General features: G+C 39.5%; 2 protein-coding genes across 5 annotated transcripts; one reads left to right on the forward strand and one right to left on the reverse strand.

Moving 5' to 3' along the window:
• Positions 1-839: 839 nt before the first annotated feature.
• Positions 840-7651, reverse strand: LOC111608022. 4 transcript variants are annotated; one of them, XM_023330190.1, is made up of 5 exons: positions 7444-7651; positions 7012-7336; positions 3392-3727; positions 2267-2526; positions 840-1678 (listed from the first exon to the last, which is right to left on the reverse strand). In XM_023330190.1, exons 2-5 carry the CDS (start codon positions 7112-7114, stop codon positions 1583-1585), a joined length of 795 nt encoding a protein of 264 aa, XP_023185958.1. In that variant the 5' UTR covers positions 7115-7336; positions 7444-7651; the 3' UTR covers positions 840-1582. The 4 variants fall into 4 exon arrangements, with proteins under 4 accessions (XP_023185958.1, XP_023185957.1, XP_023185955.1 ...); XM_023330189.1 differs by having other exon boundaries at positions 2263-2526; positions 7444-7650; XM_023330187.1 differs by having other exon boundaries at positions 1585-2526; positions 7012-7158; positions 7305-7336.
• Positions 7652-8465: 814 nt separating this feature from the next.
• On the forward strand, positions 8466-19288 carry psmc4 (proteasome 26S subunit, ATPase 4). Its single transcript, XM_005801795.2, has 11 exons — positions 8466-8538; positions 10841-10939; positions 11829-12015; positions 13833-13979; positions 14052-14161; positions 15708-15801; positions 15878-16045; positions 16115-16191; positions 17410-17578; positions 18814-18869; positions 18943-19288. Exons 1-11 carry the CDS (start codon positions 8506-8508, stop codon positions 19054-19056), a joined length of 1254 nt encoding a protein of 417 aa, XP_005801852.1. The 5' UTR covers positions 8466-8505; the 3' UTR covers positions 19057-19288.
• Positions 19289-22081: the final 2793 nt, after the last annotated feature.

Genomic DNA, 22081 nt, shown 5'->3' on the forward strand with positions numbered 1-22081 from the left:
GGTCTGAGTTACATTTCGCATTGGATCTCAGTATTTAGTTATTAGATAAATATATAGCTAACAATCTAAATATTTATTTTGCAGACTAAATATTTAGCTTTTAAAGTAAATATTTAGTTAAATAGCTAAATATTAAGGTCTGAGCTAAATATTTAGTGTAGAAATTAAATGTTACATTTGGAAAATAAATATTTGGTTTGGGACTAAACATTTAGTTGAAAACTAAATATGTAGCTTTCTAACTAAATATTTCATTTGAAACCTGTTAAGTAAATATGTATTTTGGAACGCTGATATTTATAAATGTATTAATAAAATGATGAAAATATGGCTTTGAAAAAAGAACACCTAGCCTGTCGTGATTACCAATAAATCAATTAATCGGATTATAAATGAACATTATTGACCTCGTTTTATCGTTTCTTTCTGCCTTTTTCTCTTTCTGTTGATGAAAAACGGCTCAAACCCACTGAGCCTCCATTCCTCATGTCTTAGTGAAAGGACGGAGTGAACTATTGCCCATCTTTTCTATCTCAATCTAATTGATTGATTGATTATTGAAGGGCAATACAGACTTCATAATCTGTACTCTTTTTTTAAATGTATTTTTATTTCTTTTTATTCAAGTGCTTTTATTTTGTTAACAGACTGAGAGTCCATTTTATTTTTGCTTGTGGTTGTTATATGTATTTCTCCCACATTTTTTTCTTTATAACATAAACCAAAAATATTGCAGTTAATATTTTACAGTGTAATGTTACAAACATTTTTCCACACACTTTGGCCAAAGTTTTGAAATCAGGCAACATTTCTAGATCCTTCAATCAAACAGGAAGTTTTATTTAATAAATAAAACGGGCATCTCTTAACCAATAATACAACAACGTAAAAACAGTTGATTTGTTTTTTATAACCTTCTCAGTGACATCAGACCCTTCAGCTAACAGCTGAGCAGCTTTCTCCATGTTTTCCTCTGGTATTTTACTTTGGTCAATAGTATTTATTGTCAATGCGTCTCAGGTAAAATTGGACTGAATGTCCAGAGAGAAAACACTGGACCAACAGAAAACCTTCTGGAGAGTTCAAAGGTCAGACGAGGCAGAAATGGAGCAGTTTCACCACAATAACAGGAAAACTTTATGAAAGAATGAAACTGGTTATTGGAGGTGGCAGTATCATGCTGTGGGGCTGGAAAACAAGCAGACATCCATGAATAAAAATATAAAAATGTTTTTTGCTTAAAACAAAAAATTTGTTCAATAAAAAAATGAACATAACAACCATAAAACCAACCAGAACGTTTGAAATGAAGAGAGAAAAGTTTTATTTCTTAAAGTTTTTAATGACAACATTAACTTAACAGTTTCACAGAAACTAAACATGAGTCCAGAGGAAGAGGAACCGAGACGAGCGGGCTGGGATTCACATCAAACCAGTTCTGATCCTCCGGTCCAGACTCAGAAACCTCCCACATGTCCTGCTGGTTGTCATGGAAACGAGGGGATGTGAATCCCACCTGAAGAGCTGCGTGCGGGTCCAGTAGATCCGGGAGACCTGGAGGACCGGAGAGCTCATCTGCACATCAACATGGCCGCCGCCATGGCCAGCAGGACCAGGGCCGGCACCAGCAGGAGGCCCGCGTAGAGGAGCCACGGCTCCGGGTACCGGCGCCGCTCATCTGCTCACAGAAACACACAGCTGGAACTACGGCATCCTGGGAATTTGGGAATTTAACTACGGCTCACAGAAACACACAGCTGGAACTACGGCATCCTGGGAATTTAACTACGGCTCACAGAAACACACAGCTGGAACTACGGCATCCTGGGAATTTAACTACGGCTCACAGAAACACACAGCTGGAACTACGGCATCCTGGGAATTTGGGAATTTAACTACGGCTCACAGAAACACACAGCTGGAACTACGGCATCCTGGGAATTTAACTACTGCTCACAGAAACACACAGCTGGAACTACGGCATCCTGGGATTTTAACTACGGCTCACAGAAAATGACAATTTCAGCAGGAAGAAAAGTGAAAGTTGCTAAGAATTACATGTTGATGTTGCATCTTTTCCAGCTTCTCCAGCTGCTGAAATGAAAAATAATAATGATCCCATTTACTGTCGCCAGATTGTTTTAATTTTAAACCGTTTTTGCATTAGACAGAAAAACATCTTATAACCTGCATGTAGCTTTAATATTCTGATGGAACTGGTTCCTGTTTTGCTGAAGGATTCAGCTTGAAGCTGATATCTACCCGCCTGCTGGCTGTGGAAGTTGCTGCTGGTTATCAGGACGTCGTGCAGCTTCAGTTGACAGACATATTGCCCGTTGCCGGTCAGCGGGACGGTTGCAGCCAGAGTGACGGTGCCGTTGGCGGCGCGGCGCTCTGAGGGGGCGGAGCTCTGCACGACGGAGTCGTTTCTGCTCAGCGTCAGAGTCAAACCCGGATCGTGCGACACGGTGACCTCACAGCGCAGCAGGGAGTCATGGTGGCTGCAGAGGTCAAAGGTCATGGCATCTGAAATGACACACTGTTGCTTTTAAGATGAACTTCAGTTGATTCCCTCTGTTTTCTCTGTGATTTAGGTAAAAAGGTTTTTTAAAATGTGTTTTAGGTTTAAATTCAGGGTGTACAAACTTCAGATACATTTTTTATAGAAAAGTAATTTTATCCATTCTAGATTCAAAGGGTAGAAATTTCTTCACGTTTGATGTATTTACGGAAAAATTTCTAGTCGTCAAATTCGTTTTGGTTCAACTTCACAAATTTATTCTGTGTTTTTAAAACAGAATTTTTGTCATTTTATTTCAAAACGTTTGCTATATTCAGCCCAGTTTAATAAATTAAACAAGTCGACCTTTCAGTAAAAGTGTCTGGATAAATATAATTCTAGTTATTATAAATAACATGATACCAACAGTCATTATTTTCTGCAATAACTCTCTGAAGAATCTGAATTAATTTGAGTTACAACATTTAATTTCCCTCTGAGATCAACACATTATTTTCAAATAAAATATTGAATTTAATTTGAAAAGCTTTGTGTCGTACTTAATGTTTTCCATTGCAAGAAAATCATGTTTGTATTAATTTTACCCTGATTATAAATAAAAAGTTTAATGTCAGTCTTGAGCTGCAGATTGAGGCCCTAAAAAATAAGTCCAAGGACCACGTATGGCCCCCGTGCCGCACTTTGTACACCCCTACTTTAATTCTTCAGCAGATGATTGAATCTTAAATTCAAGACACCAGGAATCTGTTTTCTTCATTCTCATATTTCTGTCTGTCTGCTCTGTCAGCCTCGTTAAAACTCATCATTTCTATAAAATCCTGCCGAAAACAAACTTCCTTCTCTTAGGCAGCAGAGAGGTTGGGACTCTACCGTGGACGATCAGCGTGGTTTTGTTTCCCTTCAGCCTGAAGCTTCCTCTCTTGTCGGTCCTGATGGACAGTTTGCACTCGTACGTCCCGCCGTCGGACCACCGCACCTCCGACAGCTCAATAGATTTGTTGGGACTGGCGGAGGTTTTGTTCTCGTTAAACGGGAGTTGTTTCCCATCGACCTCCCAGTACAGGACGGGCCGGTTGAGGAGCTTCTCACGCTGGGAGTCCTGCAGCTGGCAGGGCAGCAGGACGCTGTGGCCCAGCGGGCCAGCGACCACCACAGGCTGCCACAGGGAGAACTCGGCCACGGCAGCAGGAAAACCACCACAGCAAGCTGAGAAACAAGGACGGAAACAGAGCAGCGGTGGTTGTGAACCTTTAGAAAACTTAAAAAGCAGCATCTTTACTCAACTGGAGGTTCACAAAACAGCCAAGTATGTTAGAGCTTTGGAAATGGTCTGGAAAAGTTAATTTAAGGAAACTTTAAATTAACTTTAAAGTTAATTTAAAGTTAGCTAAAATGGAAAGCTAAATGTTAGCTCTGCCATTAGCAGTGACCACAACTGAAGCTGAAGAGCTCTACTGAGAAACAAGGACGTAAAATAAACCCGCAGTGGAAATGAACACCTATTTCTGGGTCGGTTTGGTTCAAACCAGCGGTGCCGAACTCATTTTCATTTTGGGCCGCATCAAAAATCTGAATGTTGTTAAAGGGCCAGTTGTGCCAGAATGTATTAATAAAACCCACTAAGCTGCAAAGTATTCAGTTTCTTAAAATTAATCCTGGTTATTCCTTGCAGGATTTTTAAAAAATGTTTTTGTGTGGTTTTTTCCAATCAAAATCTCAGATTTTGTGGTGCTAATTTAGGAATATTTGATGCTAAATGTGACTTTTTATTCACTCACCATGTTGCTCACAGACTACAGCTTGACATCAAGTAAGGCTGAGACAGCAATCACTTAAACCCAATGTTTTTGGCCAATTTTAAGAAAAATTTGCAGTAAAAATCAGAACAAAATGTGGGGATCTGCTGACTTTGTGTGGATTTTGTATAAATTTTTCAGATTTGTGAAAACCCCAAGGGACTAATTCATGTAATGTGGAGTGTAAAGAGCCACATAAGCAGCTATGCCGGGCCAAATTTGGCCCCTGGGCCTTGAGTTTCACACATGTGGTGTAAGCTGACATGGAACAAGCATCCTGTGGTGAGCAACACTCATCCTGGGAGCCAGTTTCTAACGGTCAGAGTTTAGCAGAATCTGACTTTCCCCCCCAGTCTGGAGAAAACAGAGCAGAAAAGCTGCATCTGAGGGAAAACCAAGAAATGGAATAAATCCCTAAATTCAGCCGGTTAAACGTGAACTTTAATGCAGATTTTACATATTTAATTTTGAAATGTTTGGAAATAAAACCTGATTGAAGAAAATCAGGAATGAAGAAGTCTCGAGATTAAATCTTCAGCACGATTTCTGATATTTATGCAGATTACAGTGAATAATACAAAAGTCCTGAAAGGTAAGAGAAATAAAACATTTGTGACTTATTATTTATAAGTAATAAGCAAGCACACTTTTGGGGTACGCTACACATCTAAATCCTATCTTTCATCCTTCAGGACCTGCATTAATGAAATGATTTCTGATCCATCAGATCTGCCTCATGGTGTCCCGCAGGGATCTGTTCTTGGCCCAAATCTTTTCCTACTGTATGTTACTCCTTTAAAATGTCAAGATTAAGATTATGGTTAATTTAAAGATGTTTACAGTTGAATCACTGATGAAAATATTCCTGAAATCAGAAAGATTTCAGGAATATAGTGTTAGTTAAATTCTAATCTCAGAAAGTTTTTTTACTTCTAATTTCAGCTGTTGCACCTTAATTGTGATGTTCTCTCCCATTATTTTTACGTTGTTTTGATTCCACTGATTATTTTAAAACACATAACGTATCTGTAGACTAAAACAAGCCTGAAGACCAAAGAAATTCATTCAGAAAGTCTGGACAAGTGATGAGAATGGCTTTAACGTGGAAATGTTGACCTCTTGGAGGGAAAATATGAACAAACGAGGTCTCCATCAGATTATTATAAAGTCAAAATGAATCCAGGAACAAAAACTGTTTGAAAAACAGGAAAGGAGACTTTCGCTCTGAAAAGAAACATGAAGTGGGACAGAGATTTTTTCTGTGGAAATTTTAAATGAATCACGGCTGCATTGTCCAGCACATGTTTTTGTTTCATCTTCTCTCTTCATGACCGCCTGCCTCACCTGAGGACCGAATGACACTGAATATATCTGTAGGATTAAAAGATTTAAAAAGCAGCAATAATATGCTTTATCTGCTGTATTTCTGGTGTAGTTAGGTGAAAAATCTACAGAGAGGCATTTTTTATTATGTTTTTTAATAGTTTTTGAAATTCAAACTGTTATAGGCACAATGTAAATAGGTTATTTATGACTGTTATATCTTCCCATAGAGAATAACATGAACAGACAATCCCACTGCATCATCATTCATATATTATCACTTTAATAAGTTTGCTGGTGTTGGAGTGGAACTGCGGTTCAGAGCAGGAGCAGACTGGTAATCGGGGCCACTGGGGACTTTCCCGGCCGGCTGGTGCGTTTGGGCCCCGGTGGGTAACGAGCTTTTGCTTCACACAGCACCTTCTTCGTTTTGTGGTGCCACTAAAGCCTCAAACTATTCAAAATGTCTTCTCTCCCATAAAAACTTTAAACGCATAAACAAGCGCTACCGCGTCAGCAGCCAGAGCAGAAGTCAGAAAAACCAGCCCATAAAGCTCAGGCTGCCAAATCAAACTGCATCTGTGATCAATTATTGCTGTTTTGAGACCATTTTCAATAATATGGTATTCTCAAAGATCTATAACCTTTAAAATTTGATGAACATTTTAGACTGGAGCTGGAAGACATTTTAAATGTTCAAAATAAATAAACAAAACAACAGAAATAAAATGAATTATGAAGTCTGAAAGAAACTCCTGCTGTGATTTTCTTTCTGAAACTTTACTTACAGTTAGAAAAGAAACTTCCTATTTTTTGGTTGGAAAAATATTTTAAGTTGTGAAAACTTGAAACAATTTTAATGAATCCAGAAAACCGAGGTAGTTTTTTTTTACATTATTTATTGAGTTCTCAGTACTTTAATGTCTAAAGTTTTTTTCTTTCTTTTGTTGTGAAAACCAGGAAAACCCATTTTTGGAGTTGGTTTCTGATTTTGTTAGGAATGTTTTGCATTTATTTAATTTGATTAAAATGATTTTGGAATCTCTTGTTAGCATTAACTGTTGGATAAATGAAATGAAAACTAAACACTAGAATAATTTCAGGAATTTTCCCCCAAATGGGTTTTTACATAATTAGCATCTTCTCCAAAGATGAAATTGTTGAGTTAAAGTCCAAAACTTGAACATTTCCTTTAGTTTTCTGTTATTTTCTCTTTTTACAGTGCATCAGCCAAACATGACCCAAATGACATTATTCTGTTATGGCTGACAAATAAGGATGCTTCTTTATTTAAATCTATTGGAGATGCTGAAGAGAGGAACATATTGTCTGATTTCCTTTAATTAACGCTGAGCTGAGGTTTGTTTTTACCTGAGACCATGAAGCAGACATGCAGCAACATCTTCCCACGGCGGCTGAAACCCTGCATGTTTCCTGCTGCTGCAGAGAGGCGAAGAGAAAGAGGACGCTCCATCTTCCTGACAGGACCGCTCACTCAGCCGGGTTTTACTTCCAAACCTAAGCAGAGACACGGAGGATTTCAGACAGAGTTCATCACGCAGATGAAACTGAAAATGCCAGAAAAAGACCCAAACAGGATGTGGTGAACTTTGCATTCAGCAAACCCCCTTTCCTCTGTCCTAATGAAGCATTTGTTGGCTTACGGTTCTTCTTCTCTCTGATTTGCACCAAAAGTCTTTTGAAGAAAAAAAACAACAGATGGGAATAAAAATAAAAATGTTCTGCTCCCTGTTCTTTTTAATGAAATCTGAACTTTAAAACATGAGGCTGGTGATTATTCACCTGCTGAGCTCTGATCAGGTGTTCTTCTCTGTAATGATTTCAGCGACGGTCTCCTGAAGTTAGTTCTGCTGAAACCAGTCTCACACATTTACTCTGCCTCTGGACGCCTTTTTCCGTTGCTCCGCCTCAAGGTGACAGGTTTCCAAGACAACTGACTTATTGCTGATAATCGGTAGCGACCAGAGCAAGCTGCTGAGCGCTGCAGAGGTGCAGACCACCGCTCGCTCTTCAACAGGATGTTGTTTAACACGTTACGCCTACCCTTAAAAAATAATACTAAAAACTGGAAAAATCCATCAGTCTCTCACATTACTTAACAAGTTTAGTCATGAAGAGCAACTGTTGTGTTGTGCTGTATGTTTTATACAGCAGTATGTTTTATGTGTTTACATGTAGCTACATGTGCTGCAGCCCACATCATAATACAACCTCCATCTTCAGCTTTACTGAAGTTGTAAATGTAGTTTGAACTGTTTTTACTTCCAAGAAACAGAAACTCTCTATTGTACCACAAATAGTTTCAGTCTTTTGGGGATTGTTTTGTCCCTTTATTTCTCCAAATACTTTTTTTCGTCAGTGTCGTTATTTATTAACCAAAGATGAGCCTTAAATGGATTCAATAGTTTGTAAATGCAGAATTTCAACCAACTTTAGTTGTATGACAGATGGATATTTACTCCAAAAAAGTTTATGTTACAAATCCTTAATATTTAGGGCGCCGACTTAGCTCGTTTTGCCTTGGAGCTGCTCTTCTTCTGGACATATATATTTTTATGTGAAAATAATGATAACAGATGACAAGTGAATCATAAAAAAGTCATGTAAAACAAAATAATGTAAGTTAATCATAATTAATGTTTTATTTTTATTTTATTGATATTTAATAAATTCAGTCTAGTTTTACATGCTCCTCAAACGTTCATGTGCTTTTCCACCAGGACTTTCCACCAGTTAGTGACGTTAGTTGCCTGGAAACACTCCGAGAGGAGGGAAAAAACTCCATTACCCATAAACCCTGATGTTGACGCATTACGTCAACGCGTCAAACTAGAGAATTTTAACATGGAGGACTGCGTTGTTGTAGAAAAGAGCCCGGTAAGATCAGGTTTTAGCCTTTGTTATACTGTTTACTTTTAATAACATACTTTAGTGAAGTAATGTGTTCTGGAGTATATTCTTCAGACTTAGTTTAAGGTCGATTTTCTTTGTTTTTTTAGCTCTTTAAAGCAGCTTACTCGGAAAACCTGCCAATTCATTCTCCGCTCGGTGCGGCTGCTGTTAGCGTTAGCATCCCGTCTAGAGAGAAATAAAAGTAATTTATTTTACGGTTGTGACGAACTTATATCTAAAACCGGATTACGTATTTGTGTTAATATTTTACGGATGTTCGTTGTTGCATTTCTGCTCGGCGGCCCTGCTGTTTGGTGCTGTGGTTCATCATGTTGAGCTGCTAACGTTAGCTGACTGCTAACCACCTAAATAGGTCTCTGTGAAATCATCATGAAAATCTGTCTGAAAATTATATGTAAGCTGTAAAAATGATTCTGTTTATGTATAAACAATGAAATAATTGTGCAATCTTTTTAATTGACTACCAGCAGCACCATAAATAAATTCTAAAAATAAGAAAAACAAAAATGAGGCAGCATTTTTGATAATCACCACATAAAATGTTCTATTTCTGTCGTTGCATCATGTAATAGTTTTACCAAAGGATGGCTGCTGCAGTCTCTTCTGTACATAAATTAGATCCTTTTTTATGAACCGTTTTATGATGACTGTTGATCTGTCTTTAGACTAAACTGAATATTAAAAACGTTTCGCTACGTTTTCCACCGTTTGTTGTGACTCTTTAACAAACCAATACTTACATAAAATGCTTACAGGGATCAGCTTTTCATTTTTTCACTCTGTATTTCCTGATACTTCTGGATTATTTTCTTATTAAGCTACTAAGTGTTTTTAGATCAATTCTGTACCCGTTTGTAGAACATGTTCATATTTAAAATACTATGGGAAACGTTTCAAGTTAGTTATAGATGAACAAAAACTTTATTCTGACTCATTGTTTTGAGTTTCTTCTATACTTGCATTAAGCTGAAGCAACATCGAGGAGCCAGTTTAAGTTTCCTAATGATGAGATGATACATTTGCAGATTAGATAACAGTGAGATTCTGACTCTACAAATATATAAAACCCAAAGAAGATTTAGTTGTTTTTAATAAATTATACTTTAATCAATTCCTTACTGTTTAACAAAATGACAGCAATAAAACTAAAAGAATATTTCACATAACGTCAAATTAGACAAATATACATTACCTTGAATTATTTAAAGTGAGCTTTTCCTTATTGGTGTGTGTTTTGTGTCTCTCTGTGTGTGTGTGTGTGTTGTGACTCTGTGTGTGTGTTGTTGTGACTCTGTGTGTGTGTTGTTGTGACTCTGTGTGTGTGTTGTTGTGTCTCTGTGTGTGTGTGTTGTTGTGTCTCTGTGTGTGTGTGTGTTGTTGTGTCTCTGTGTGTGTGTGTTGTTGTGACTCTGTGTGTGTGTTGTTGTGACTCTGTGTGTGTGTTGTTGTGACTCTGTGTGTGTGTTGTTGTGACTCTGTGTGTGTGTTGTTGTGACTCTGTGTGTGTGTTGTTGTGTCTCTGTGTGTGTGTTGTTGTGACTCTGTGTGTGTGTTGTTGTGACTCTGTGTGTGTGTTGTTGTGACTCTGTGTGTGTGTTGTTGTGACTCTGTGTGTGTGTTGTTGTGTCTCTGTGTGTGTGTGTTGTTGTGTCTCTGTGTGTGTGTGTTGTTGTGTCTCTGTGTGTGTGTGTTGTTGTGTCTCTGTGTGTGTGTGTTGTTGTGTCTCTGTGTGTGTGTTGTTGTGACTCTGTGTGTGTGTTGTTGTGTCTCTCTGTGTGTGTTGTTGTGACTCTGTGTGTGTTGTTGTGTCTCTGTGTGTGTGTGTTGTTGTGACTCTGTGTGTGTGTTGTTGTGACTCTGTGTTTGTTGTGTCTCTCTGTGTGTGTGTGTTGTGTCTCTCTGTGTGTGTTGTTGTGACTCTGTGTGTGTGTTGTGACTCTGTGTGTGTGTGTTGTTGTGTCTCTGTGTGTGTGTGTTGTTGTGTCTCTGTGTGTGTGTGTTGTTGTGTCTCTGTGTGTGTGTTGTTGTGACTCTGTGTGTGTGTTGTTGTGACTCTGTGTGTGTTGTTGTGACTCTGTGTGTGTGTTGTGACTCTGTGTGTGTGTGTTGTGACTCTGTGTGTGTGTTGTGACTCTGTGTGTGTGTTGTTGTGACTCTGTGTGTGTGTTGTGACTCTGTGTGTGTGTTGTTGTGACTCTGTGTGTGTGTTGTGACTCTGTGTGTGTGTTGTTGTGACTCTGTGTGTGTGTGTTTGGACCCCTGACAGGAGGAGCTTCCCTCCATCCTGAGCTCCAGGCCCCAGACTGGCCTGTCCTTCTTGGCTCCAGAACCAGAGGACCTGGAGGATCTCTACACCAGATATAAGGTCTCCTGCTTCTCTGTCTGTCCGGGAGAGACGATGAATAAATCATCTCTGAGACAAATATTAGTTATAAAAAGATGTTTACATTAAACCTTAAAATTAGTCCCTTAAATCAGTACCACGTCTGTCTTGTGCCACAGTGTTGTTCATTGCTGCTGTTAGTCCAACATGGGGCAGCTCATCTTGGACCGAATTGTTCCAAATATACAAATATTTCCAGTTTGTTCAAAGCATTAGAGTGGTAAGATATTTCCCTTTAGGCTTTTTTTTTTTACATCATCAACTTTTATTTAGCCAAACTTTTAATACAAGCCACTTTTTAAAACATGAAACAGAAACGCTGGACAAAAAACTTCCTATTTTTAGAGAAGTTAAAACAAATGCCAGAGCTTTAAAAAGAGCTCTTAATTATTTTATTATACAAAGTGTTATGATTGTACATTTATGAATCAATATGCTATGTTACTAATGTTAAGTGTGTGTGACTGTTTTTGTAATAAATGTTTTTTAGTGGTTCCCTGATCTTATCAGTGCCGATTTCCTTTGTTTTGAGAGATCAGTGATCGGTGGTGAAGCTGATCTGATCTTCCTCAGCAAAGGTTTAAAACTCAGCCACTGCAGGGAGAGGTTTGCCTGACAGTTAACAATAGTCACCCCACTGTTGCCAACTCAGCAACTTTCTTGCTTTATTTGGCGACTTTCCAGGCAAAACATTGAATCTTCAAAACTAGAATCAGATGGTCAGGCTTTCTGAAGATCAGTGATTAGTGATCGTTCAGAAAACTGCAATTGGTGCGCCGCTCTTTGACCTGGACCCCAGGAAGAATAGCCAAATAAACAAATGGTGTGTGTGTGTGTGTGTGTGTGTGTGTGTGTGTGTGCGTGCGTGCAGAAGCTGCAGCAGGAGCTGGAGTTCCTGGAGGTGCAGGAGGAGTACATTAAGGATGAACAGAAGAACCTGAAGAAGGAGTTCCTGCACGCCCAGGAGGAGGTGAAGAGGATCCAGAGCATCCCTCTGGTCATCGGCCAGTTCCTGGAGGCCGTGGACCAGAACACGGCCATCGTTGGCTCCACCACAGGTATCCGGGTCCGGACCGCATCGCTGTGATGTTCCTCCAGCTCAGCATGAGATCAGTCGGCTGCATACGGAAGGGTGACACGAGACGCATTAATTCAGTGAAGCGTTTGTCAGGGTTTGGCTCCACATTGCTGTTCAACAGTAACTTTTCTAACTTTTCTGCTTTTCAGTACCGTATTTTCCGCATTATAAGGCGCATAGAATAGACGCTACAGTAGAGGCTGGGTTACGTTATGCATCCACTAGATGGAGCTGCGCTAAAGGGAATGTCGACAAAATAGTCAGATAGGTCAGTCAAACTTTATTAATAATTACAAACCAGCGTTCTGAAAACTCAGTTCATTCCCAAAATGAATAAACAGCTGTTTATTATTTTCCCTGAGGTAAAATCAGTGACGTGGTATTTTTGTGACACAGTTTATCTTTTAACAACAGCAAGGTGTAACATATAGTGGAGGGGAACTTTTCCTCCATTCAATAAACATGTAAAAAACAGTCTGATGCTGTTACAGTAAATCAAATCACAATATATATCCACTTCCACTATAACCATTGATTGGTTCATGTTAAATTTTCTGCTGCTGCTCTGTTCCCGTGTTTCTACTGACTGATCGCCTTGAGCTTAAACTGCGTCGTAAGCTCGTCTCTTAATAGGAGCCATTTTGGGCTCTTTACACAAAACCCAGCCTGCACCGCGCGCTTCTTCTTCTACGGGGGAAATGAAGTCGGCGGCTGCTTAGCGTAGTTGTGAGACCAGTTGTGGTTCAGTATTGGTCCATATGTGAGGCGCAGCGGATTATAAGGCTCACTGTCGGCTTTTGAGAAAATTGAAGGTTTTTAGGTGCGCCTTGTAGTGCGGAAAATACGGTAATTTATTGCTAAATACAGCAGTTGTTTTCAAAGACACAAATCCTGAGAAAAAATAAAATCTATTTATTTTTTTCAATCAAACCCAAAAGAATCTGGCTGTGGAAATTATCCAAAACCCTTAAACATTTTCGCTCTATTATGACATACACTTCACTGTTTCTGCAAGAAATCTATCTTATTAGCTTAACTAAAATATATATTTTTAGTTTTGATTTTAAAATATATGTACTGCAAACTTTCAGGATTTTTAGCACAGAGAAAAAAGCTGTTTTCTATGGGCCAATGATTTTGAGAGAGTTTGGTAAATCCTGTTTCAAAGTAAACACATTTTTCATTCATTTTTACTTACTAATTTATTTTTTTTTACTTTTCTGTTTATATTTTTAATTTTTCTTGGAAAATCCTGATTTAAATGAAACATGTTTTTATTACCTTATTTTTTATTATTTATCTAAATTACTTTTAGTGTTGTATTAGTTTATTTAAATATTTTCTCTTATTTATTCATCCATTTAAAATTTCACTTTTTTCATTAAATTTTTTTTTTTAAAAACAGGAATATGTTTTTTTTAAATCAAGCTCCTGTGCAGTTGCGTTCTGGCCTGTGGGGGGCGCTAAAGTCGTGTTGTTTACATAACTGTATTTTCAAAGAGCCTGAAACCATCAGAGAATCAGAATATTGTTAGTATTCAGTTCCTGTTTTTCCTCTTCAAGCTCAAATATTCTTCAGTTTATGTTTCTAGACATGTTGAATCTGCTGAAGGACAAACTTTAAACTCTTAAAATGACTCAAGATCAAAAACATTTTAGTTTTCCTGAAATGAAACTGAGTTGCTGAATATTTAGTGTCAACTGTGGGTGGTTTATATGTATTGAATTTGAGTTTAAAGGTTATATGTAAGAGTTTATGTTTTAATTATTAAGCGTTCGGCTCTGTGCTGCATTCAGGGTCCAACTATTATGTCCGCATCCTGAGCACCATCGACCGAGAGCTGCTGAAGCCCAACGCCTCGGTGGCTCTGCACAAGCACAGCAACGCGCTGGTGGACGTTCTTCCTCCGGAGGCCGACAGCAGCATCATGATGCTGACGTCAGGTACGCTGCGGACCGGACCGGACCGGGCCGGACCGGACCGGACCTTAGACTCTGTGTGCTTTGCGCCCACAGACCAGAAGCCGGACGTGATGTACGCAGACATCGGGGGCATGGACATCCAGAAGCAGGAGGTCCGGGAGGCCGTGGAGCTGCCACTGACTCACTTTGAGCTCTACAAGCAGGTCAGGATCCGGGTTCTCACTAAACGATGCTTTAAAATGACATTTAAGCCTCTTATAAACTTTACAAAGGTTTGCTGCTGTTTATTCCTACTGTTTGGTCATGAATCTGTTGTTTTTATCAGTTTCAGTGTCTTTATTATTTATTTCCCTCTGTCTGAACAGACTGAAGATGTTTTTCCATCTTTGACCAGCTTGTGAAGCTGCTGCTGTTTTTAATTGAGCTGAACTGCTGCTGCACACTTAAATACATTTATGTCTGTGTTTAAGAAAAGGAATGTTTTAAATCAGTTCAGCTGTTTTTCTGTGTCAGATCGGTCCATTTTAAAGCGGTACAGAAAGTGAAAACGGTGGATCGGTGCATTCACAGGGCCATGTTTGTTCTTCATCTTCTGACTGATAATCTGTGGAGTGGAAATGCTTCAGATTGTGCGACTGATTCGATGTTCCTGCTGCTGGTCGGCACGACTCTGCGGCACATTTTGCAACGCGCTGAAGTTTATCAGATCTTAGATACGCGAACCACTTCCACACACCAAATTAATCTTTCCTCTCATCGGCGTCTGCTTTCTCTTCGCTTGTGGAAGTTTGTTCAGTAACATTTTTGTTACGGTCATCATGAGCGCTTAATTTGTAGTTAAAACTGACGGTTTTGGCATAAAATGATCTCTAATAAACTTTTACTTTACAGTAAAATTTGTCACAATAGTCCATTTTACTGGGCCATAAATTGTCCCAGTTAATGCGATAAACAATAATGTTGTTGTTCTGAGAACATTTTCAACCAATGGCAGAATAATAATAATAATGATGCAAGAACACAGTTTTATACTGAAATAAACTGGCCTTATACTATAGCAATGATGTTGTTCATATTAATTATCTTCATTTTGGTCTTTAAAATACCAACATTTCAACTTAACTTTATATTTTTTTATGTCTGATGATGTAATTTTTAATTATTAAATAATTGATAATTTGATTAGTTACTCAGTACTTGAGTCGACTTTTTACCAAATACATTTTTTACTTTTACTTGAGTAAAAATATGTTGAAGTACTGCTATTCTTACTTTGGTAAAACTTTTGGGTACTCTGCCCACGACCCCCCTCCTCTCAGCTCCTTCAGACTAGCCAGCAGGATTAGCAAACACCTACTGAGCTCATTATACGAGCTGCTGCTCAAAGCAGCGCTGGTGAAAACATTAAAGGGTTAATAGAGGAGCCATGTTGGATGACTTCCTGGAGGCGGAGCTTCAGAAAGAGGAGGAACTTCTTAAAGAGGCAGAGGCCCAATTTCAAGGTGTTAAATCAGGAAGTCAAATTTACTTTTAGTCATATTTTTATACCAAATGAAGGTAACATAGTTAAGTTTACTATAAAATGACACTATGTGTCTGGAAAATAAAGTGCTGGCCCTTTAAATTCTCATACACACAGAAAGCAGCGGTTTGGATTTTTACTTTATGAGGAAAGAAACGGAGACGATTCAACCAGGAAATGTTGAACTAGAGACCAAAGTTTATGCGTCCGGCTCTTTATCTGCTCAGATCGGCATCGACCCCCCCAGAGGCGTCCTGATGTACGGCCCCCCCGGCTGCGGGAAGACCATGCTGGCCAAGGCCGTGGCCCACCACACCACAGGTCAGGCCGCCACCGCCGTGCTTCCACCGGAGGCCGGCTGGCTGCGTGTCTGACGTCACTTCCTGTTCTCCTGCAGCGGCGTTCATCCGCGTGGTGGGGTCGGAGTTCGTCCAGAAGTACCTGGGTGAGGGGCCGCGGATGGTGCGGGACGTCTTCCGGCTGGCCAAGGAGAACGCTCCGGCCATCATCTTCATCGACGAGATCGACGCCATCGCCACGAAGCGCTTCGACGCTCAGACCGGCGGTGAGGCTGCGTTTCGTCCGGGTTAGTCTGACAGCGGCCGGCCGCGGCTGACTCTCTGTTTCCCTGCAGCTGACAGGGAGGTGCAGCGGATCCTGCTGGAGCTGCTCAATCAGATGGACGGCTTCGACCAGAACGTCAACGTCAAGGTGAGTCCGGCTGCGGCTCACCTGCAGCTGCGCCGTCAGCTGCAGGTGAGGCATCGTCCGGTCGGTCCACAGACTCTAAATTAGGACCTAAATCTCAAAATTATGACTTAGAAATTCAAAATTAGGATTTAAAACTCAAAACTGTAACATTTATATGTGAACTTCAAAAGGCAAAACAATGATCAAAAACTTTAGAACTTGAAATGGTAATGTAAGATTTTAACTTTAAAATGTGTAATTATGACTTTCTGTTGGACCTTTTGGGCTTCCATAGAAACCAGAGAACCTGGTGGATCTGGTGAAGCAGCGGTTCAGGTCCAGCCGAAGCAAAGCGCCAGATCCAGCTGTTAATTTTATGAAGAAAGAAACAGAGAGAGAATGAAAAGTTTTAACATTTTATTCTTATTTTTGTTGTTTTCTGGTGGATTAAAAGCTTCTAAGAATCTGCAAACTCACTGTGTTAGAGCTGGAATCAGAAGATCAGAATCAGCCACTAAACGTCCGTCTTCTCATTTAGTTATGAAACATTAAATACATCAACAGAAGGTCTTTAAAGGAGTGAAAAGCTTCATGTTTTACGGCACATTTATCTCTTTGGGCGCTTGTGTTGCTGCTCCGCCTCAAACTGAACCTTTCATCTTGATGAATGAACGCTGACGTCATCGCAGCTTATCTCGCCTGAAAAGACCTGCAGCGTCTAGCAGCAGGACAACGACGGATTCTCTCCCAGTCGCAGTGAAAAGATCAGGAAATGATCGTCATTAAGCTGCAGAAACGCCTGAATTCAAAAACAAGACGCTACTGGTTGAGTTCAGGCCGTTTCTTTAAAGGTGAGGCATTTAAAAGCCAGCTGCCCGCCTCTGTTTCTTAAAAGGTCACTAAATGCTCAGAGAAACAGCGAGCTGGGTTCTGATCAACAGGAGAAGAAGAAAATCCTGCGTTGTTAAAGGGGCGGTATCATGTAAAATCAGCGTTTCTGAGATCCATCAGTTCTTAAAGAGACAGAGGCCCAATTTCAAGGCGTTAAATTTTACTTCCTAATTTAAGTCACATTTGACCTCTGAAGGTAACACAGTTACTTTATTGTGCTATAAAATCCCCTTTAGAGAGCAACTCACTTCACATTTTTCCATTTTTTAAAATAGAAAATTAGTTCTCTTCTTAAAGTCTGTGAACCTGGAAGCCTTTTCACCGTCGCTGTGTTTGTCCCTCCCTCAGGTCATCATGGCCACCAACAGAGCCGACACCCTGGACCCGGCGCTGCTCCGACCGGGTCGTCTGGACCGGAAGATCGAGTTCCCGCTGCCTGACCGCCGGCAGAAACGCCTCATCTTCTCCACCATCACCAGCAAGATGAACCTCTCGGAGGAGGTCGACCTGGAGGACTGTATCCTTCTGAATCACCTCGGCTGACATTTGTCAGTCGTTTATCGTCTTTCTGAGACGCTTGTCTCATTTCCTGTCAGGAAGGAACTTCTTGGTGAAGTCCAGGTCTGCCAGGGTGTGAATAATTTCATGCAGATACCTTATATCTTATTATATTCGTAACACAACACTTTAGATATTCAGCAGCATGAAAACATGTTAGCAATGACATGAAAGAAGTAACGGTTTATAGAAACGTTTGGGTCACATTTTAAAGGAACCTCATCACGCTTTTAATTCTTCCTTTTCTAAATCATCCAGTGGAAACTGGAACTAATCCACAGGCTCCTCCCTGACTCCTGGTCAGAGATGCGTTAGAGAGCAACTCGTTTTGGTTCCGTCTCTTTAAATGCAGCTGAAGCACTTCCAGGTCGCACAGCATCCAGCTCCACCCCTTTCAGTCATTTTTGTAGTTTGATAGCAGATCATGTAGCAGCACAGAAACCTTTTTTATTCCCAAATGGATAAAGATGTAAACACTGGTAGACTTGGTCATCCAGCCTTAGCGTTAGCCGTTCTTGACTCTTTTTAGCACTTAGGCAGGAAAAACTGTGACGTAATAGATCAAAAATCTTAATGTGGAAAAGAGAAAACTGAACAGATTGAAACTGAAGACCCAAACAGAATATTAAGACATATATACTGCAGCAGGAGAGACTAGATTCACCTTTTCTTCTCTCCAAGAATCAAATGATAAAATGTTCTTAAGGGCTAAAAAAGTGGATTTTGCATCATGTGTTTTTTTTAATGCAGATTTACTGAATAAATCAATTATCACAGAACCTCGCTTTAAAAATCAGATCTGTAAGAGTTCAAGACTCTTAACCTGAAAGGTTTATCTCTGGCAACAGACGTTTTAAGCAGAAAACAGAGCTGGGGAAGCTCTGGTTTCCAGCTACGGAGGGTCAGTGAACGCAGCATGATGTGAAGGTAAAGCAGGTTCAGATTAGAAAGGAAACGTCAAACTTCTGATGAACGGCTGTGAATGTATAAAGGTTTTACTGTCATAATTAAATGAAACGCTCCACGGTTCATTCTGCTTCCGGTTTGGAAAGTCACACCTGACGACCGGAGTCTTCCTCAGGTGTGTGGAGGTCAGGTGGTTTGTTTACGTCCTGCAGACGCTCGCATCACTTCCTGCTGCCGGCAGGCTGCGCCGCGTCTCCTCCGTCCGTTTCATCTTTAACTACTGCTCAGATGTGGCTCGACCCGACAAGATCTCTGGAGCGGACATCAACTCCATCTGCCAAGAGGTGAGCTGACCCTTCACTTCTACATTCCCAGGTTAAAGGTCGGCTTGTGGCTCATTCTCCTCCTCTTCCTCAGGCCGGCATGCTGGCCGTGCGGGAGAACAGGTACATCGTCCTCGCCAAAGACTTCGAAAAAGCTTACAAGACGGTGATCAAGAAGGACGAGCAGGAGCACGAGTTCTACAAGTAGAGAGGCGGCGGTTCCAGATATCGATTTCTGTCTGCGTGGATTCATCACTATTCTGTCTTTCTGGACTAAATTTAGTCGTCGTGGCGCCGGGCCTGACCTCGGATCAGTCTGAGCCCTGAGGCGCCCCCAACCGTCAGGGAGAGGCGCTCCTGAGCCTCTGCTGCTTCCTATAAATAGGATGTTCTCCTTCAACAAAGTGTTGCTATAAAGAATAAACACGTTTTCCACAACAGGAGAGGATCTGTGTTTTATTTAGAAAATAAAGCTGAGATTAATGAAGTGGGTTCAGTCAGAGCAGGCGATTAACGTCTGAGTTTCACTGGTTATTTAATCCCAGGATTCACAAACACAAACCTGCATCATCAAACCACCGAGATTAACGGTCGTTAAAGTGGAAGCGACCCTGTGAAAGAGCAGCTAGGCCTCAAACAGGACGACAAATAACAGCAAAGTGGGCGGAGCCAGGAGAAATCAGGATGAACCGGTGGCCAACTCTGATTTCAATTCAGTTTTTACCAACGTTTCACAATCTCTTGCAAATCTTTTTCTTTTTTTTTTTTCCAACAGGACGACTTGCGACAAATTCGGTGCCTTCAAAATCAGTAGATTTGTCACATGTTGCAACTTAAAAAAATAAAAAACGCCTTAGAGACAAATGTGGAAATTAACAATAAATCTATTTAAAAGTCACGCAAATCTATGAGTGTTTTTTCAGCAAAGCAACCAGCGACAAATCTAGTGACTTAAAAAAGCGGCTCGTCTGGAGTTCCATCTCCGGACTCGCCACCAGGGGGCGTGTCTGAGTGAAATGGTTTTATATTGAGCCTGAATGACGCAACCAAGCGGGAACCAATAGGATATTTCAGCTGCAGTACCACCGGTCAACCCAAAGAGGGCAGCACCGAGACGGTTTTAATCTAAAATGCTGCAGATTTTCACAGAAACATGCAGGTAGAATCCAATATAAGCTGTTTGTCCAGTTTATCTGAAAATAAAAGTTAATTTTAGTGTTAGTTAGTGTCTTAGTGCATCATTCAGAAGTCTTGTCCTTCATTCAGATGCAGCTTCGTTAACCTAAACCCTGCAGCCATCTTGTGTTGAGAAACAAACTTTCTGCTTCAGCAAGCCAAACTTGTTTACTCCTTTTCAAATCCTCCTCCTATGACCTTTGACCCTGTAAAACCCAGTGTTGCAATATTACAACTTCAAACAAAGGAAATGTACAAAGGTTGACTTCTCTTCTGTGTTTTTTACTCTGAACCTTGTTGTTTGCTACAGGATTCACCAAATTAATTAAAAAGAAGTAAATAAAAGTTATTTCCTCTGGCAGCATTGTGTGGAAAAGGTGAAAGCGCTCAACGATACAAGGTTTGGCCCAACACCAGGCAGCCATCAGCATTCCTGAGCTCAACATGCCGACCAGGCAGATGTAACTTCACCCCAAACAATGTCCTCAATTTGTTTTTGAACCTCAGACAATGCATCAGCACAAAGCAACGCCGGGGCTTTAAATGTGGCTGGAACTGGAACATCTGCTGCAATGACCAGTACCAGGGTAGTTTTCCATGAATATTAGTCATCATTTATGAGTAAATTAAACATTTAATTGTTTTTACTGAGGTACAAACTTCTTTCCATGTTATTATGACTATCAATAGTTTATAAGAAATTCTGCCATTTACCCAATACTATAATTTTAACACATTTTCATTAAAGCTCAAAAACAATCAGAAAACAATACTTTCATCAAAAAAAGGTTTTTCTGAAAACTTGAGTTTAGTTTTTTATTTCTCTGAGCTTGAGATGGAGTTAAATATTTAGTTACACTAAATCCTTGTCTTTATCCCAGATAAATATTTAGCTGTGCAGCAAAATGTTTATCTTGAAGGATTTTGTCTAAAAATATTTAGTTTGAAATTAAATATGCAGCTTGAGGCTAAATAGTTAGCTTGCTAGCTAAGCCAGAAATTAATTATTGAAATTGTCAACACTAGGAATGATGACAGTATGTTATTAGGTGGAATTTTAATGACTAATGGGATCATCTTCCCATATTTATAAATTATGAGAATCAATATAGAGCTATGATACAAGATCTGATGAATAGATCAATAAGGAATAGATCAGCTGACATCAGGAACCCAGAGATGGGATGAAGTTTATAAAGATTACATGGAAACATGATAAAACTGATTTATTGACGTATAATAAGAACTGTAATCTGACCAAAACTGATGTTAATATCAAGAAAAATACTAAACTCTGGACGACAAATGGGATAAAGAAATTATCTGTACAGAATGTTTTTAAAACATGATATTCTACAATAATTTGACATGGTTAATAAGAAGACTGAAAAAATATTACAGCAAATTGTTGGACAAAAATAAAGCGAGTACGAAATAAATATATAATAAACCAAGTTGTAAAAAAGGTGAAAGCATTTAATTCAGTTGTTACATGAACTATTTATATTTATTAATGAGTGAATTCAGTAACAAATAACATGAAAATAAATATTTAGCCTACTAACTACTTTGGAGCTAAATATGTAGTTTAAGTAAATATTTAGTTAGCAACCTTAGCATTTAGCTTGCTAACTAAATATTCAGTTTGCTTTTTAACTTAACATTTAGTTTGGAGTGAAATATTTATAGTTTGCTAACTAAAATTAATATTTTTGTTTGAAGTTAAATGTTTCATTTGCTAATTAAATATTCAGTTTGGAGTTAAATATTTTTACTTGAAGTTAAATTTATAGCTTGCTAGCTAAACACTTAGCTTGTTAACTAAATATTTAGTTTGGTCAAATATGTCAGGCTAAATAACTCAAATTATTGCTGTTAATTTTTGACAGTGTAACGTCACCAACGGCTCCCCATATTTCTGCCGTGACCTTGCGCTGATCCTGAAGGTCATCCTCTCCTGCTCTTCTCTCCCTGGGTGCGTAAACTTAATTAATCATGTTTTCACATCTCCAACATTCACGTTTTTAAAAATAAGGCGTGTTTTAATGAGGCGTCAG

The sequence above is a fragment of the Xiphophorus maculatus genome, chromosome 3 (genome assembly GCF_002775205.1).
Source record: "Xiphophorus maculatus strain JP 163 A chromosome 3, X_maculatus-5.0-male, whole genome shotgun sequence".
Lineage (NCBI taxonomy): Eukaryota > Metazoa > Chordata > Actinopteri > Cyprinodontiformes > Poeciliidae > Xiphophorus > Xiphophorus maculatus.

Coding starts and splice junctions, on each gene's coding strand:
- LOC111608022 (XM_023330188.1), bottom strand. CDS start 7,114: ATGGAGCGTCCTCTTTCTCTTCGCCTCTCTGCAGCAGCAGGAAACATG. Junction 3,728..7,011: donor TGTCTGCTTCATGGTCTCAG/GTAAAAACAAAC, acceptor CTTGTTTCTCAG/CTTGCTGTGGTGGTTTTCCT. Junction 2,527..3,391: donor AACCACGCTGATCGTCCACG/GTAGAGTCCCAA, acceptor GTGTCATTTCAG/ATGCCATGACCTTTGACCTC.
- psmc4 (XM_005801795.2), top strand. CDS start 8,506: ATGGAGGACTGCGTTGTTGTAGAAAAGAGCCCG. Junction 10,940..11,828: donor ATCTCTACACCAGATATAAG/GTCTCCTGCTTC, acceptor GCGTGCGTGCAG/AAGCTGCAGCAGGAGCTGGA. Junction 16,192..17,409: donor ACCAGAACGTCAACGTCAAG/GTGAGTCCGGCT, acceptor TCCCTCCCTCAG/GTCATCATGGCCACCAACAG.